This window comes from Strix uralensis, chromosome 7 (genome assembly GCF_047716275.1).
Source record: "Strix uralensis isolate ZFMK-TIS-50842 chromosome 7, bStrUra1, whole genome shotgun sequence".
Lineage (NCBI taxonomy): Eukaryota > Metazoa > Chordata > Aves > Strigiformes > Strigidae > Strix > Strix uralensis.
In genome coordinates this window covers 29,758,373-29,775,493 of record NC_133978.1, presented here as the reverse complement: position 1 = coordinate 29,775,493, position 17,121 = coordinate 29,758,373, and the positions used below count along the sequence as shown (strand labels likewise).

Genomic DNA, 17,121 nt, shown 5'->3' with positions numbered 1-17,121 from the left:
AGTCTCAGCTGCCCATTAGGCTACCCAGAAACTTGTATCCAGTCAAGGCACTGGGAAGGTTGGTCCCTTCTGTTCTACACAATCCCAAGCAATGACTACACTATGGAATATGAGTATAATTCCAGGCACATATTCTCCTTGCTGAGACTTGCACCATTTGATCTTATAGAAAGCTAGGGCCTAAGAAGGTAAATCCAGGCACAGTTGTATGGGATGTACTAACTTTCCTCCCTCCCTCCTAGCTTTGCCAGTTGGTGTTAATCTTAGCTCATCTCAATCATCTCCTAAGCAGCATCACACAGTAGTTCTGTGTGTCCAAAGCATCTATAAGGCCCACCTTTATAGAGACAACTCCACCTCCATGACTTCTTGGCAATGCCCAGCCATAAGATGGGGACAGTGGAGTGCTTCTTTCGCTGTATGGAAACTGCAGCAGTGCTCAGCATCCTAACCGTTCTCAAGGACCCTCAGTGTCACAGTCAGGCTTACAGATAAATCGTTAACAGACAACAGGGTAGGACTGGGGAAAGCTGTTCATAGAAGACTGGTCAAGGAGAAGGTGGTTTGAGCTCCGTTTTCTGAGGTGCCTGTTCATTCCAATTTGCTCTTTACAGAGGAAAAAAAACTGTTCTTCCTGAAATGCTTGCTAATCAAAGGCAGAGAGAGGTAAAGATCCCAAATCTGTATTTAAGAAAGATCATTCAAGTAGCACAACAAATGGAGCTCCCCAGAGAGGAGCCCCACCGAGGTGTTTCACCACTGGGCAGGCTGTGCTATTCAAGATGATATATGTCTGCGTTCATCATAAATGGTGCACTCACCTTAGGAAGAGAGTATTTCGGCAATTTAATCTGTGCGAAAGGCTCCCGTCTGTATGACACATAGTAATTAGCTCTTCCACCAGCTGTCACCTGTGGAAACACCAAAAGAAAGTGAATGATGACCCTTCCAAGAAACCCTATGCTGACACCTTTAAGAGGGTTTGACAACCTTTCTTTCAGATATCTTTTCTATGACTTCCACAGCTGTCCCTAAAAGCATCCATATAACTCCAAAGAAAACCCAGACTTGAGAGGGCTGAAGCATTATTTATTTAAGCTGTGCTATTGAACTTTCCATTTTGTCTCTCATGCTTTAAATCCAGCATGATTTTAACACCTTAGGAAAAAGGGAAAAGTGGGTATAAAGTTCAAGGTCTCGAGTGGAAGAAAGAAGGTGATCTGCTTTCATCAGATGGTTCCAGCACGACTACTTTGGGTAAATCATTTAAAGTCTTTGTGCTTCTTTTCCTTTCCTGTAAGAAGGAGATAATACCTCTTTTCTCTGCTGCTTCTCAGTCTTGTCGGTTTGCACGATAAGTCCCTTAGGGCCAGGCTTGTCTTCCAACAACCTTTTACAGTGACTAACAGCAGAGATCCACACTAGCACCATTTAATGCAAACAGTAAATGCAATGAATGTGCTCTTGGAAAGCTGGAGCTAAGCTCTTAGATGCTCTTTATCGCTATAAAACTGGTTTCTCTGAAATCATACTGTCTCTGAATGAGGATGTGGGGAGGATCTGATAGACATCCAAATCTGCAGTTTTATGGACTGAATGAGCTGTAAAGGCTACACATAAATGCCATGCATCAATGAGATCTAGCCCTGATAATTTGTAAAATATGGGATTTTAAACCTGTCACTAGTCACTTACTCTTGCTGTGGGTGTTCTTTCTGGCACCATTTCAGGCCTGGCTACAACAAGGCTTACATCGCTGAATTTCCTATATTCTGCTGTTTTGGCAGTCTTGCAGGTTTTAAGATAAAACAATACACAAAGCACTTATGTATTATACGGAATGTCGTGTGTTGGCTTCTTAAGTTTCCAATAAAGCTAACAGAAAGGTCCTAGATTCTCTCCTAGATACGCTTCCTTTTATCTGACAGTGATATTTCAGAATGAGCTTACATGGAATATTGCTATAGCATCAATTATATACTCAGCAATGATATCACCTCTAGATAGTGGCTTTTTTCCCTAGAGAAGCTGTCATTTGAAGAACACTATTACAGGTCATGAATTTTGATATCTAATCAAGTCAAGATAAGGCTTTTCTATTGACAGTTTGAAGAACTGGAAAGAAAGGAAGGTTTAAAAACAGGACAGGCTTCTACACTAAGACTTCCCCTTCTGCTTGTTTCCCATTTTTACTTGTAATGTTATCATAGCTGCCTTTAAGTGCTCCCAAAAGAAAAAAACCACCATCGTTATACCACACACTCCATAAGAAGGCAGAAGAGTGACCCATAAGACAGGAAACAAACTCTATACAGACAACATATAGCTAAAGTCAAGGGGAAACGCAGACATGAAAATCTAAAGTGATTTGCCTTCAGTCTCAAAACAAGCCAGTGGCAGAGACAGGGAGAGAACAGGAGTCACTTGACTCTCATTTTATGTAAAGTGCACTGTGGACTGGCACAGCAGCATTTCGGGATCCTGCTCTCCAGCTGTGAGGATGGTGAAAGGGCTGAGAGTGTTATTGCTGAAGGATATCTTTCCCATCTAATACTACCACACCTAAATAAAGTTTTCACAGGAGAGAACAGATATGCAGTTGATTCACGCTCAGTCCAACTCAAAGGCAAAACTTCATGTTTGTAGTAACTGTATGTGTCTATCAACTGTAGATGCACTGCCCAAAGGATCCCATACTTCTAGGTCATATTACCTAAATAGCACAGGGAATATTTAAATATTCCCTCTTAGTGATATTTCTGACCTCCAGTGGAAGATCCCAATTCTCAAATGATATAACTCTGCCACATGAACTCACTTTACACCACTCATGATTTCAGCACCAGATCATTATTTGTAGCAGAGTCCAGATAGGACCAAATGTGTCCAGTGGCTACTTGGTAAGGACCCTGGGCTCAATACCCACTTCTGATGGGCTGAGACATGGTCATCAACTCATCTTTAAGATGCAGACATGAATATTTACCTACTTTGTAAATCCTGTGATGACTAACTAACATTGGGAACAGTGCAACAATCTTCAAGTTAATCACAAGAACATACAGTAGCAGAAATATCAAGGGGTGATTCAATTTCCCCCTCTGTGTCAAGACAAGATCTACTCCAAGTCTGCCACACTCAAAAGATAGGGTTTTTTGGCTTTATGACACTGCAAACTGGTACTTGAAGGCCTTTTGTTTGGATCTTTGTTTGTTTGTCTGTTTTTTAAGGCAGGAAGGAGGGATTCAAATACTGTTTACATTCACTATGCACTAGCTAAACTTCCTTTCAGTCCTCTACCTGGACTAGGTCACCTTGAGAAAGGTTTAGAAACAGAAATCGTTGTGGCCCATGGTCTTTCTGAGCCAGTTAATATGAAGCCACCCACAATTCTGTTGGCAGGAGTTGCGTGAAGCTTTTCCAAGCCAGGCCCTCATCTTTGCATGATTTACAGGCACGGTTACAACAGTTCCAAAAAATGATCAAGCCTTCAATACAGTTTTGGCAAGGACTGTGGTAGAGAATGAATTTTGGAAGGCCCAACTTCATTTATTTTGATGAACTTTTCCTTTTCCTATGAGCAAACTCTCCAGCACTGCAAATCCCAGAGATTATGATAGTGTTTTGCCCTCTAATGCCTCCTTTTAGTTCACATTTGATGAATGTCACCCAATTATTTGCTGTAAGCTCATCTGTCATGCTCAGTACAGAATTAGCTGGGTTTGTCTTTTTCTTCCTCCTTTGCTAATGACTGGTTCGTTAATCTGTTTTTCTGGATTTCTATTTTATGTGTTTAATTGGGCTTCTGGCCAGTGGAAATTATTCCTTTGGACAAGTGTATTTGTCATTAAACACATCTGTCTTCCCTAACCCGTATTCTTTCCTCCTCCCTCCACTGATGATCTACTACTTTTCTTTAATACTTCCACATTTTGCTTCAAGACCAAAGTCTGGTCTCACATCAGTTGACACTTAAGAACAGAAACACAAGAAGTTTCTCTTTTAAAGCCCTGAAAGTTTCAGTATGCTGACTCATCCCCCCTCCTGACCTGCAATGGGACAGAGCACATCAAACATAGAAGACAACAAATATGTTCACAAGGCTGCAGAGAATTATAGAAAATCTGTCATGGAATCTATCCATCTCCATAATTTCTGTGACATGTCTAGAAACACACTAAGCCATTTCTCATGTTAATGATTGAATATGATTCTTTAAAGGAAGGTTTTGTTTCTATTTTTTCTTAGCTAGATGTTCATCTTAACCAAAAAACCACATGTCGTCTAAATGAGTTTGGAAAGCAAGCAGAATGAGTTATGAGGTCCCAGAATGTAGAGACAACCTAGATGACGTCAGGAACTGTAGATCACAGTGTACCAGGCTTCATTCTCATCTTCCTGGCTAGCTGATGCTGGGACCTGTTATTTCCAATGTAAGGCAGGTATTGATTTAACAAACATAGACTACTAAATCTCTGACATGACCCTGGGCTAAGCAAGATTCCATCTGCCTCCTGCTGCTCAAAGAACTTGCAGAAAGCCTAAAGGAACATGCACTGATGCTGACAATGAAACACCATATATTAGAGGTACAGCCTTGGTGGAGAAAAAGTGACAGTGTGCAGATAGCGGACGCTTCCTAAGTGAATGGCTGTAAGAGAATGGAGGGGTCTTTTCTACGTAGTTTATCAGCCTGGGTGGTTTACAATAACAGTCACTTGCCCTGCACAGTTATTGGAACGGGTCAGCTACTTTTTACACTGTTGATAATGTTCAAAGTAAAAGAGAATTGGTAATAGCACAAATCAACCCACAATGACCAGACATGTTTAGAGGTTTGTGATTCCTGTAATTTATCTCACACTTCAAGTACAGTACATAGCAAATCAGTTCATCACAGAACCAAATTTTAAACTTCCTTGTTAATAGTAAGTAGTTGATAGTACATAGTTGGTGGTTATTTTCAATAAACCCCTCATTTTTTTCTGAGGTGACTTCCTCTGCTTGTAGACTTCCCTCTTTCCCAGTGACATAAAATGAGTTAGTAAAAGTCAAAAGTTGAAAAACACTATCAGTATTGTAATGGCATCCTGGATCTGTGTTCTCCACCTCCATAGGGCACCCTGGCATCCCTCCTTGCTGCTTTAACTTTAGTTACCCTTTCTCCTAGTGGGCATAAAATCTCCTAAATCACATTAGCACAGATGAGCGATGACAAGTTATGCAGGCAGGCTGCTACACTCACACCTTTAGCAAGGGATTTGGGTGTTCTTCAGAGCTAGCTACTCTCTAGGTCTTGCACAGTTTTGTCAGCATGAGGATTGAAAAGTTGTGCTTTCTCTCCCAAGCCTAATCCCAATGCCAGTTACAAGAGATTCAGAAGATGAGGAAGAACATATCTGCATGAGCTTGATATAATCTTCCTTCATGATTATTCACCACGGCCAGGACAAACCATCTTCCAGATATTTCTGTGTACTGAGGTTCTCTATTTCCCCAGCATAAATCACACCACAATAGGCACCATCTAGTCTGAATTATCTCCCTGTGGTTTTCATTAATATCATACCTTCTGCACAATCATTAAAGCAACATGCAATTACCTGAGTGTGCTGCAGAGACATACAGATTAGTGTGTGTGCCAACCACCCTCAAGCTGCCTGGTAAATTCAGCAGGCTTTGAAAACATGCCACTTTCTAGAGTGTCAGACCCATCAGTGAAAATTTGCTAAGATAAATGAGCATTTATTATACTGGCCCAGTCCCTGTTCACTTCCCTCTCCCCTCAGAGCTATGATGGCACAGCTATAGGACAGAGTAATCTTTAGTGAAAATATGGGATTTGTTTTAAATGCAACTCCTGGAGAAAATCTGCACAGTTACACCAAAACACGAGCCATGTTAGAGCTGCAAATGCACGTTACCCACACAGAAACCAACTTAAGAGAGGAGCATAACTGTACACATTAAATCTCCTTTTGAAGGATTTCAGAGGGAACATGCCAAGGTAATCCTTTACATCTTCAGCTGCAGACACTGCTGATAAATAAGACAACATGAGGGGAGGGGAGAGAGTGATGAAAGAAAGTACAGCACAAAAAACCCTAGAAATAAAATAAATAGAAATAAACAAATGAAAATGTTAATAAGTTTTTATCAACAGATATTTAGGTTCAAGTTCCAAATCTGGTATTTGGCACAGCAAAGATGAAAAAATGCTAGAAATGGATGAAGAGCACTCTGCAGTGAATAGGAAAGTAGCTAACTACTTACTGCCTGCCTTGCTTTAAGAAGAGCTTTTAACTAGCACCTAGGATGCACTTTCTTTCATCTGTATGGATTAATTTCCCCCACTGGAGTGCTGTCCAGCATTTTAAATAGGGACAAGAGAAGATCAGCTGTAGTAGACATTATTCACCAGTAAAACAGGTGTAATCGTGTTCATCATTTAAACGTCTTCATCCTATTAGTTTCATAATAAGCTTTTAATGATTTCTTCAATAAAAGACTCAAAGACCAAACCCTACAAGTTGGAGAGTGCTCCATTGTCCCGCCAAGCCGTTTTATCTACCATTGATCGCAAAGATAAAAATCAATCGTAGCTAAGCAGGGTGAAGTTAAAAATAAATTGCATGGATTGATTTCTGTTAAGACCTTTGGCTCCTAGTTAAAAAATGAAGGAAAGAAATATATATTTGAACATGGTGTATTTAGCTTCTATGAAAATAAAGAGAAAGCTCTAGACCAGGAAATCAAAGTTTAATTTCTCCCCTCCTATCTTGTTTCACTGCTGAGAAGTTTCACATTTAAAAAAAAAAAAATCTAAAATAAAAATCTTTTTCCTTTCTTTATTCCTGGGAAAATTTGCTACTTATTTAAGTTATTAAATTGACAGCTTGAGAACTGAGGTCAGGAATCCATATGAATTGGCATAATCACAGCTGTGGCTGCTGGTTGAAGTCTACTCACCTGATAACTGACTTCAGTTCAGCAGATATGCTCATTTATCCTAGTCCTAAATACCCAATAAACTTGAAACATACACTCATGTCCTACAAAACATAAGCACTTCCAAGTTTTCCTAAACACAGTTAGAACCAGTAATAGTAATAAACTACTATTCTGAGCTAAGCTTAGACATATTTAGCTCATAAAATTAGAAATTTTTTTGTTCCCCTCTATAAAACCTTAGAGAAATGTCCCCCAACCCCAGTTCTAAGGCTATAAATAATATTTTTCTTTTCACTGAGCCTGAAAAAAAAATTCTCATAAATATATCCACTTTGGTAAAAACAGAATTTGATTCAGATAAAAACAAACAAATAAATAAAAAGGCATTTTCTGCAAAAGCCATTTTCTATCAAATTACTTCAGAAATTTTTGGACACACTCTGATGAGACTCCAGGCATCCAAATAAAGCAATATTATCCATAGGTTCTATAAGAAGCTATCAGTGATTGTGGGTGAATACTGGCATCTGTGTATGTTTTATGGAGACCTTCTGATGCAAAAGAAGAGTGAATTGGTTCAGCAGCTTTTGGCAGAAGTGTTTGCTCCTCTGAGCCAGAGGAATTATTCAGATGTGTACTGTAAGAGTTCCACTTAGCTGCACCCCACAACAACATCTGGAGAAACTCTGGGTTTACTCATTCTTACTCATGCTAGTGAGCAGGCTGAGATACTGCCCTGCTGTGCAACTCTCTGAATTAAGGAAAAGTCTTCTATGCACAAAATTACTTCAGAGGGTGAAGAAGAGCCAGACACATGATCGGTACCAATGAAGAGCAGTTTGATTTAAACTTTTCACTTTCCACTGGCATTCCTGCCATCTATAAGAACTGCAGCTTCTCCCACACTGCTGCATGTGCAAGCTACACATAACCACCATGCCCTGCTCCTATATGGTAACACTACAGACCCCACCACATTCAGGAGGATTAATAACCACAGCCAAGACTCTCTCTCCCTTCTCAGCACCCTCACACTCCTTTCTTCCTTCATCACATCAACCTCAAAAAAAAGGGCAACCATGAGAACAGCTTAGCTTTTTGGACATGGGGCCTTCATATGTCCCAGGACAACCTGACCTGAAGGTATCTAGAATCAAGAGAGAACTGTGCAGTTCCCAGGGTTCCCAGGAGACTGAATCACAAATGAAATGGCATAGAAAGCTGCCAAGAAAGCTTCCCAAGAGGTGAAATGGCAGGAGAGGCCAGGTGAGAGACAAGATCCTCTTATGAATTTCAGTCTGCAGTTAAACACCTTGATAAATTATGCTATGGGAGTGGAAAAGGGAAGGGGCACCCATGTTCCCACTCTTTAAAGGCCTTGGAAAGTGATAACGTACTGCCTTCCAGCATGCCTCTCTGGTTAATGGTGCAAAGAACTTCCCATTTAAAGTGGAAATGGAGCAAGGTCTGAAGCAAATTGCCAGCCCTTTTCAATCAGAGCTTGCAGGTGTCCTTCCTTGTCCTTATGAGGTGAGACCATCAGCCAAAGGCAGATCTGATAGTGTTTATCTCCAGAGACATTTGTTTGGCCTGCTAGAGAAAACAGGCATCACCCCCAAATTCAAACCAGGTATCAGCTTCTAAATTTCTGAGGAGTCTTCTATGCCCAGTAGCTTTGTCACTGCCACAGAAAGTGCTGAAAGTCCAAGCTACATTTCAGATCGACTTCAGCTGCACTCTGTTGAGATAGCAGAGTCTGCACCATCCCAGAGAAAAATAAAGACATAAAAACCAATCAAGATAGGTATTGATCGCCCATCCACACATCTCTGCACTGACTTACAGCCAGTTCAAATCAAAAAGGCCAAAGTTACCCTGAGGGTCTCCATGCACTGACAGAGACAGAAGCTTAGGGGAGGAATGGGGACAGTGTTAACTAGACGCTGAACTAGACTGGTATGACCTCTGGGAGGAAAGCCACACACTGAAGGGTTTACACAGGAAAACACAACAAGATTAATAGGGGGAGAAAACATATTTTATGAGACATACATCTATAGCTAGGGGAAAAAAATGAAAGGACAATTTTCAGAGACCAAATCCTTCCTGAAGTCCCTTAGGATCTCATGAGTATGCCCAAAAGCTTATCTGTCCCTTTTCTAAATCTATCAATTCCAACCTCGTAAAAAATACTACCTCTCCCTGTAAACTCTGTCTCACTTACATCCTTATGCCACCAGCGCCATAACAGCAGTACTGCCACCAGTCTTCATGCCACACATTCTGAAGTTTCATCACTATCACTGTCCCTCTCCTGATACCTTGGGTTCTGTGTGAAAATACAGCCCCTACATGGGTCTGCACCAGTGGATTGGGAATGTCATCAGTTCCCACTAGCGGACAGGCTTGTCCAACACAGGACCCCAGCCACCCAGCTATTGTACCTGAGGTAGCTTGCACATAACCTTTGGGCAACTGGGAACAACTACTTAACTTAAGAATACTTAACAACAACTTTAACTTAGCAATAATTAGCTCCCTATGGCAGCTGTAGGTCTGTCCACATCAATGTTGTTTTCTGCAGAAACCACTGTCCCAGAACAAAGCTGATTTCCAGTGAATGCACTGCTGTATTCATACGCCCTTAGGGGTTCTCAGACCACCACAAATAAGCAATATTGTACTAAGACTGTTTTTGGCCCAGACTCTCCTCACTCCCTGCAATAAGTGATGACATTTGCTCATGCTTTCTTGCATTTTCAGTGGAAAGTTTTAATCTGTTGGCAAGGAAACATACACACATCATTCCTGCTCTTCTCTTTAGTCTTTAAAGAATTAAATAGCACTGATGTTATTTGTTTACTTGTAGGAAAATAACAAGATTTTCTCCAACTAATGCTTTCTCACTCAAAACAGAATCTCCTGAAAAGTAATCCCTATTTTCATTAAAGCCTCTTGCATTTTAGACTCTTTTCAGCAACCTGAGCAATTCTATTAGAAATCCTGATACAAGACTTGCCTGAAAAGTATTTTTCCCAGAATTCCCCGTGATTTATTTTTACCATAGAAATTCTCCAAAATATCAATAAACTAGATTCATACATAAAACAAAAGACTATCCCTGACCCCTGGGTCTTACAATGTAGGCTCTGCACATAAGAATACTGTAGCAGTTCAGGTAATTGTCAGGAAGTCAAATCTTATAGGCAGTTGCACATTATGTCTGCACCTAAATTTAGAAAGTGATACTACCTCAGTAACAAGTACTCACAGGCACCAATAAGGAAAGGTGTGGTACAGCTATAGAGAATGGCACGTTATAGCTGTAGAGAAAGTATGGGCTCCACTACTGCACAGCTATATAATTGAACACAACTGACACTGACCTTAATGGCAAAGTTGCTCATCAAATTAGCTCCTTTTTGGTACAGTAAATAAATTCAGACATATTCCAAGGTTTTCTCACAAATAAATGACCTGCTCTGAAAGCTGTATGAATTTTAAGTATTAACCATGAAAGATGATGATGATACTGACTCCTGGATACATCAGAGCAATCCTGTGAGCTGAATGGAAACTTACACACACAAGAGAGGGCAGGATTTTCTCTTAATGTATCAATTTATGCAGAATTATCCAATCTTAGTGATGTGTTAGGCATCCTTAAATAACTATTGATCAATCAAATAGAAAGTCAATCAATAAATTCAGAGTGATCACCTACTGTTTTATTCATAAGAATTCTTCCTACTCTCTCAGTAGCTATTTCCTCCTTCCTTCTTCATTACCTTTTACATTTTTCATCATGTGCTATGTTATTTATCTCCTTTGCCTGGTAACCAATCCCAGTCTTTTCAAACTCTCTTCACGGGCAAGTTTTTTTCAAGCATAGGATCATTCTCATTTTTTTTCTTTGCACTGCATTTTTGCAAGACCCTTTCAGAAGTGCTGCACAACAGTATTCCAAATGATATGGAATCATTGATTTATAATGGCCCTATAACATCTTCTGTATTTTACTTTCCCCTATCCATTATGCACAATAGTATCACATTTGCTTTGAGTGCACAGTTACCCAGGTTAATGCTTCCCAAGAATCTTACACTACAGGCCTGTTCATCAACTTGATTAAAATGGATATTCACTAGTAAATAACTGTATGCAGATAATCTAAAATGTTGGTATCAACTGCTGGGATTCATCTTCCCTAATTTTAGCTATTAAAAAGTTATTTCTCTAAGCTATACTTAGGTTCCTTCTAATATTAGTGAGAGAGGCATATTTCAGAGACACCCATCTCATCCTGCAATAGGTGCAATAGGAGAAGATAAATTGCCCCCAAACATTTTGATCTCTCCACTCACTTTAGAGGAACACAGACTACTGGTTTAGACTAAAAGTCTGTTTTCATGACAAAAGTTAGAGGAAACTAGTTCCTCTCTCTACTCCAAGACGTTATTTGTTCCAGCACAGACAGATCAGAACTCATGCACCCATTTTTTATGCAGCTATTAAAGCTCACCAGGTTCTTAACGTTTAATTTGATATTTATTTATTCATCTCTGTCTAATATTTGAAATTCAAAAGAGCTGGCTCCCGTATTCCTGTCCAAGATTATCCAGACAGAATGATATGCATGAGACATTGCACACACTATCAATTTGACACATCCCATAATAGGCAGCTATATCACATGGCTTGTGAGACTAATACACCCAGGACATATCAGCACTCCTACATATGTACCCAGCAAACACTCTGCATAACCCATCAACCGTATGCTGGACACAGTGGATTTAACACACCTGCAGCTCAGAGAGGTGTGTGCTGTGAATCTGAAGTGTCTGCGTGTTATTCAAGTACTACATGGACTCAATCCATGCCCTGTTTCTGCAGCCACTTACAACAGGCTGCTGGACAGTCAGGAATCCTGCAAGTGTGACACAAAAAAGAGGGAACATGATAGACAACCTGTGAAAGGGAGAGTCTCCTGCCCAAAGCAGCAGAAATGTTCAGTGTGTGTATTTAACATTTTTTAACAGTGTGGGTATATGATTTTCAATTCAAACACCCATCAAGCTGTAATAAAACATTGCTAAGGATAGTCAAGGCACTTGAAGTATTACATATGCATGTGTTTGTATACACACAAACACACACAGAGTTTTTTTTAACTTGAAGCAATTAGCAGCTATTAGCTTTAGCTGCTCACTGCTCATTTGCAGAGGTATGTGCACACCAGGCAGATGTCCTCACAGCAAGCCCGAGTTTCTAAACAGAACAGCCTTCTTTTCACATAGGTGGGAGCTGTGGAATGAGAAATGTCTGTAAGGCCTCATGCTAGCCTTAAAGAATTGGATGTTCCACAATACCCTCAGCCACAGACATAAACCATCATATTAAGAGAGTCTCTCTAAAATACTCCTTGGAGAGTAGAGCATTTACCGATTGGAAAGCCATTGCCTCTAGCCAAATCATGAATTACTAAGTTTCAAAAGCTACATTTTCAGTGTTTTCTAGCAACGGATCTCCCTATGATGCCAAAGGAAGCGATAGCAGGCTGGGTTTCATGGGGGAATGAGGGGAGCTGTGGCTCCCATAGCAATCGGCCATCTCCAGAGCAGCAGATTCCCCTACTCACAGGAGACATCTGCTAATGTTACTCAAGTGCATGCAGTTTCCATATTGCAGTTCTCCCAAGTCATATGGATCCAGTCCTCCACCTAATTCCAGCACAGAATTATCAGCCTTCTCACTTAAACTCCCATTTCTAAGAAAATTTCACGATAAACAGAGAACTTTCTTATAATTTGGATACATTCACAAAAAATGTTCCCACAAGGATGTAAAATAGAAGATTAACGTAACCCAGTCTTGCTCAAAAAGGGAAGCATATGTCTCTTCTGTACCACCTGGATCCAAGCTCCATCTCATTTCATCTCATTTCCCCCTCTTCAGCATTGGTGACAAGCAGTTAACATCATCATGTCTGTAATCTCTTGTCTCCTGAGCTTTCTACATCCTGGAATCACTGCAGCCTGGCTCCCAGTTTTCACATAAATGGCACATCTTCAGGAAGTGTTCTTCTTTACTGTGCTATTCATTCTCACACTTCCACAGGTATGAAATTGGGAGAGATGGCCTTGTTCCATCCAGCCCATGTATTCTCAGAAAAATCTCAAAAACAAGTAGTATCTCAAAAACAAGTAGTTTCTCATCCAATTTCTGTCACTTTCTCCTCATCTCCAAAATCATCACCAACCAGCTGACAAATTTACAGCCATCTTCCACTTTGAAGTTGCCCTGTAACATCTTTTTCCAGTCTCTCTACTATTTTACCTCCTACTGCAGATCTTTGTTCGCTCCATTAGCATTACTTGACTGTCAAATCAGCATAAACCTTTCCATTTGTTAAAATGATTACTCACACTTTTCCTTTGTTCTTCTTTGTTCTCTCCAATTCATCACTAGCTTCTTTGTATTTTCCAAGTAGCCACAACAATACGAAGTTAGAGCTTCTGTGAAACCCATGAACCCTTATGATTATTGACAAATGAACTTCCAAAATATACCAGATTCACCATGAGACAAGTGATGAGCAGAGATCAACTGTTTTGTCCCAGACTGCACAGTCAGTCCATAACAGGCAGGTACAGAGACTCCCAGCTCTTATGACTTGCGATCCCATGGACTAGTCCTAAAAATATGCCTCCTCTCTTGCACAGAACAAATACCTTGTGCAGACAGAATTCATGTCACATTTGTATCAAGCCAACGTACCTGGATGAAGATATATTCATCCTGAACAACAAGGGAGCTGATGTCAATGGAGCGCGAAAATGGCCCACTCCTTTTGGTCTCTGAGCACTCTTGGATCCGACAGGTCAAATAGTGAGTGTCTGTAATGGGAGAATATGTACACATGAGAAATGCCCAGGTAGGAGCCTGTTGTCTGCAAACATCAGCATCAGCTCGAAAGAAGGTCTCTGAAGGGAAGTCTCTCACCTCCAACTAGATAGATATTTTTGCATGATCTACCTCCAGCCTTCAAAACTTTAACTGCTCTATGGAGTCAGGAATTCATCACACCTCCACACCCACCATTCCCTTCCCCATTGTGCAGACTTCCCTCAGGATATTAGAGTTCAAACCATAAATGGAGGGTTCAAATCATAAATGCATCAGAAAACTGATGATGAGACCATATGGTGAAGAAGATTTCAAAAGCCACTCAGATAGAATTTATCAATTCCACTACCCTGCTGGGAATTATATTCCCATCCTCTCCCTGAAATACCCCAGCCTTGGTGACTTGTTTTAATTGTGGAAGTAACACACAAGAAGAAAAAGTCCAAACCAGCACACTAATGGGAGGCCTTGTCAGTCCTTGGCATTGCTTGAGAGAAGGAACAGCACTGGGAGAACATAAAGAAGATACAAGGCAAAAGCAAAAATTCAGAAAGTTGCTCAGAGTGGCAAGAAGAAACATGATCACCTCCAGCGAGTTGGCACTGGTTATAGGGGATTAAGCATTATTTCACTCAGGCTAAGAAAGAATCTCATGAAACAAAACAATCAAGGCACTGTGTGTCTAGATGTATGTAATCTAAATATGCCATCTCTGTCTTTCAACTGCTTTTCTGAAAACTGCAAATTAGGAAGAAAATGAAAATACAACAAAGATGACAACTACAGTGATAAAAGGGTCATATCTTTTATACTGGGGCACTTCTACCAGCTTCTTAGATTCACACACTTGTTCGCTTTTCTACAAAGGGTGAAGGCAGACCATCAATGAAGAAAACAATGAATTTATAAGGGCTGGGGTGAGCCTGGTGCAGTGATTTTAGTTCACAACTGCATCTTACCTAGGATCTTGTCAAACTGAGCCCAAAAGGATAAAAGGGAATCTTAAGTTACAGTAACTAGCCTAGCAAAGCTGCTTACAGGATTCTGCATGCCATAAAACCTGTTATTGTCCTTAGTCTGTGTCTTTCCAGTGACAGTAAAATGTGGTTCAGTGGAAAGCACTAGGGGGCACAACTGAAATCCTCTGACACTCAGCTAACTGCCTTCCCAGATTCAAAGACAAGGTTCACAAACTAGCAGTTTCCCCTTCCATAGCCTTGTCCCACCAAGAGACAAAAAGAATGCAAGTCAGAGGCACTGATAACAAGAGTAATTTCAAAAAAGATACTGTCTAAAAAAAGTCACAAACTACAACCAACCTTTAATCTAATAAAGGTTCATGCCCAGTCACATGACTGAAAGTCCATGTTTAAAGGCTGCAGACCTGGTTCTGGGTTGAGGCACTGGGATTTCCAGGTTAATAAGGGCTACATGGCTGATTCAGAGCAGTTGCATAGGTCTGGTGTGCTAATGAAAATGTAGTCCCACTGATAATGCTAAAGCAGCAGAAATTGTTGCTGGTGCCAGCTCAGAGTATTTGGAGGTAATTAAAGGGCATGGTGAAAAATATCTGACCTAGAGACAGTGCCAAATAACTGGAGTATCAGAGTTGTGCTTTCTCCCAGCATAAAATACCAGCAGCAGTAAAGAGGTTGGACTCTCAGCTGGGATTAATTAAGGTTCTTCATCAGACACATACACACTTGGTTCGAAGCTGCTATTTACCTCCTCAATGTGGAATCTAAGACATCTTTGCAGTGGATAAAAGCAGCTTCTCAGAAGGTCTTATATACTGCCATGCCACCCAAAGAGCTCAGCAGCCTTGACTTGTTCTTTGAGGTAGCACTAAAATTAGGCAGAACAAGGAGGAGAGGTCAGGAGCCATATTTTTAGAAGCTCATTCCCTCCAGTGTATTCTCCCACACAGTCGCCTAGATATTCTTATCCCTCCAAAAAGGGGATAATTTGCTGCTGCTGAGTGACAGAATGGGAAGAGGAATAAAAACCTGTCACAAATAAATGCAAATAAATCACAAGTGTTGACATGACAACTAGCTTCCTGCCTATTGGGAAATGTGTCATTTTGAGTGTGTTACACCAGCAATAAAATATACTCAAAGAATGGCACCTGATTAATATTCATGGGATGTTGGTGGAGGAGGGAGGTAGTTCACTACCTATTTTCCATTTAGTTTCTTGTTTATTTATTTTCATATATTTTACAAGACAAGGCCTATGAAAAAAAACACAGACACAAAAATTTATCTTCAAATCTGTCTAACTTTGGACACCAAAGTAAGTTCAAGTCTTGTTTTTTCTTCCTGCTGCCCCACAGAAAATGAAAAATAATTCCTTTTAAAATATGTTTTAAAATCAGGTAAAAAATATGGCAGCACACAGTTCACATTTGTGTGTGACTGGAGGCAAGAAACAACTCTAAGTCCCTGCTCAAGCTTCTTGAAGGGTATGATCCCTTCATGAGCTATGGTCCCATTCAGAGAGCACATCTTCCCCTATATAGAAAGTACAGGGCCCTTCAGGAAAAATATCAATTAAGAGAGAAAGGGGCGTTCTAACTTCCAAGCTGTTATCTCCTCCTTCTCTGAAAGGAGTTAATTTTTCAGCCCTGTTTTGCACAGCCACAAGGAAAAAGGACAGCTGCCCAGAGGAGCAGGTAGCATGTGCCCAAGCTATGCCTTTAAAGCCTTGCTTACCTTTCACTGGGAGATGTATGCCTTAAGAGAGATCAGCTTCTATCTGGGGATTATTTTCAATTTACATATCATCCCATGCAACACCAGAATTAAGAGGGTTTGGGTGTTTTGTTTTGGGTTTGGGGTTTTTTTTTTTTATTATGTTCCACTGCCAAAGGAGTTAAAAAGACATTTCCTAGACAGCCTCAGAAACTTCTCATGCTTATAACCCAACATCCAGCTACTTTCTCAGCCCATCCGTGAATGAGACAATATGGACATCAAGCAGCCTGGAGGGTTTGATGCAGCTCAAATCCCAGCATCCATACCTCCGCACAAACCCTTCCCACCAACTTATCTCACTTAGGATTAGAGAATGGCTTTCTCAGATGTGCAGCCGCTTTCCACTTGAGTTCGAAACACCTCCCCATTGCTAATTAACATCATCTCTGATCTTGAGAATCTGGAATGTATTTTTATCCTTTTTTGAAGTGATAAAACTGAAACAATTTCTTGAAATTTGCAGTGATAAACTGGTGAAATAAGCCAAGCTACTAAGTCTCTCCTT

The 17,121-nt window shown here is 40.5% G+C and overlaps 1 protein-coding gene across 1 annotated transcript in view; it reads right to left on the bottom strand.

The window, feature by feature from the left end:
* Positions 1 to 17,121, bottom strand: part of SORCS3 (sortilin related VPS10 domain containing receptor 3) — a 216,492-nt gene that overhangs the window by 68,126 nt on the left and 131,245 nt on the right. The window contains exons 8-9 of the mRNA XM_074875690.1: positions 13,732 to 13,850; positions 822 to 911 (exon numbers count right to left, since the gene is read on the bottom strand). Coding sequence (XP_074731791.1) covers positions 822 to 911; positions 13,732 to 13,850 — 209 coding nt within the window. The remainder of the gene's footprint in view (positions 1 to 821; positions 912 to 13,731; positions 13,851 to 17,121) is intronic.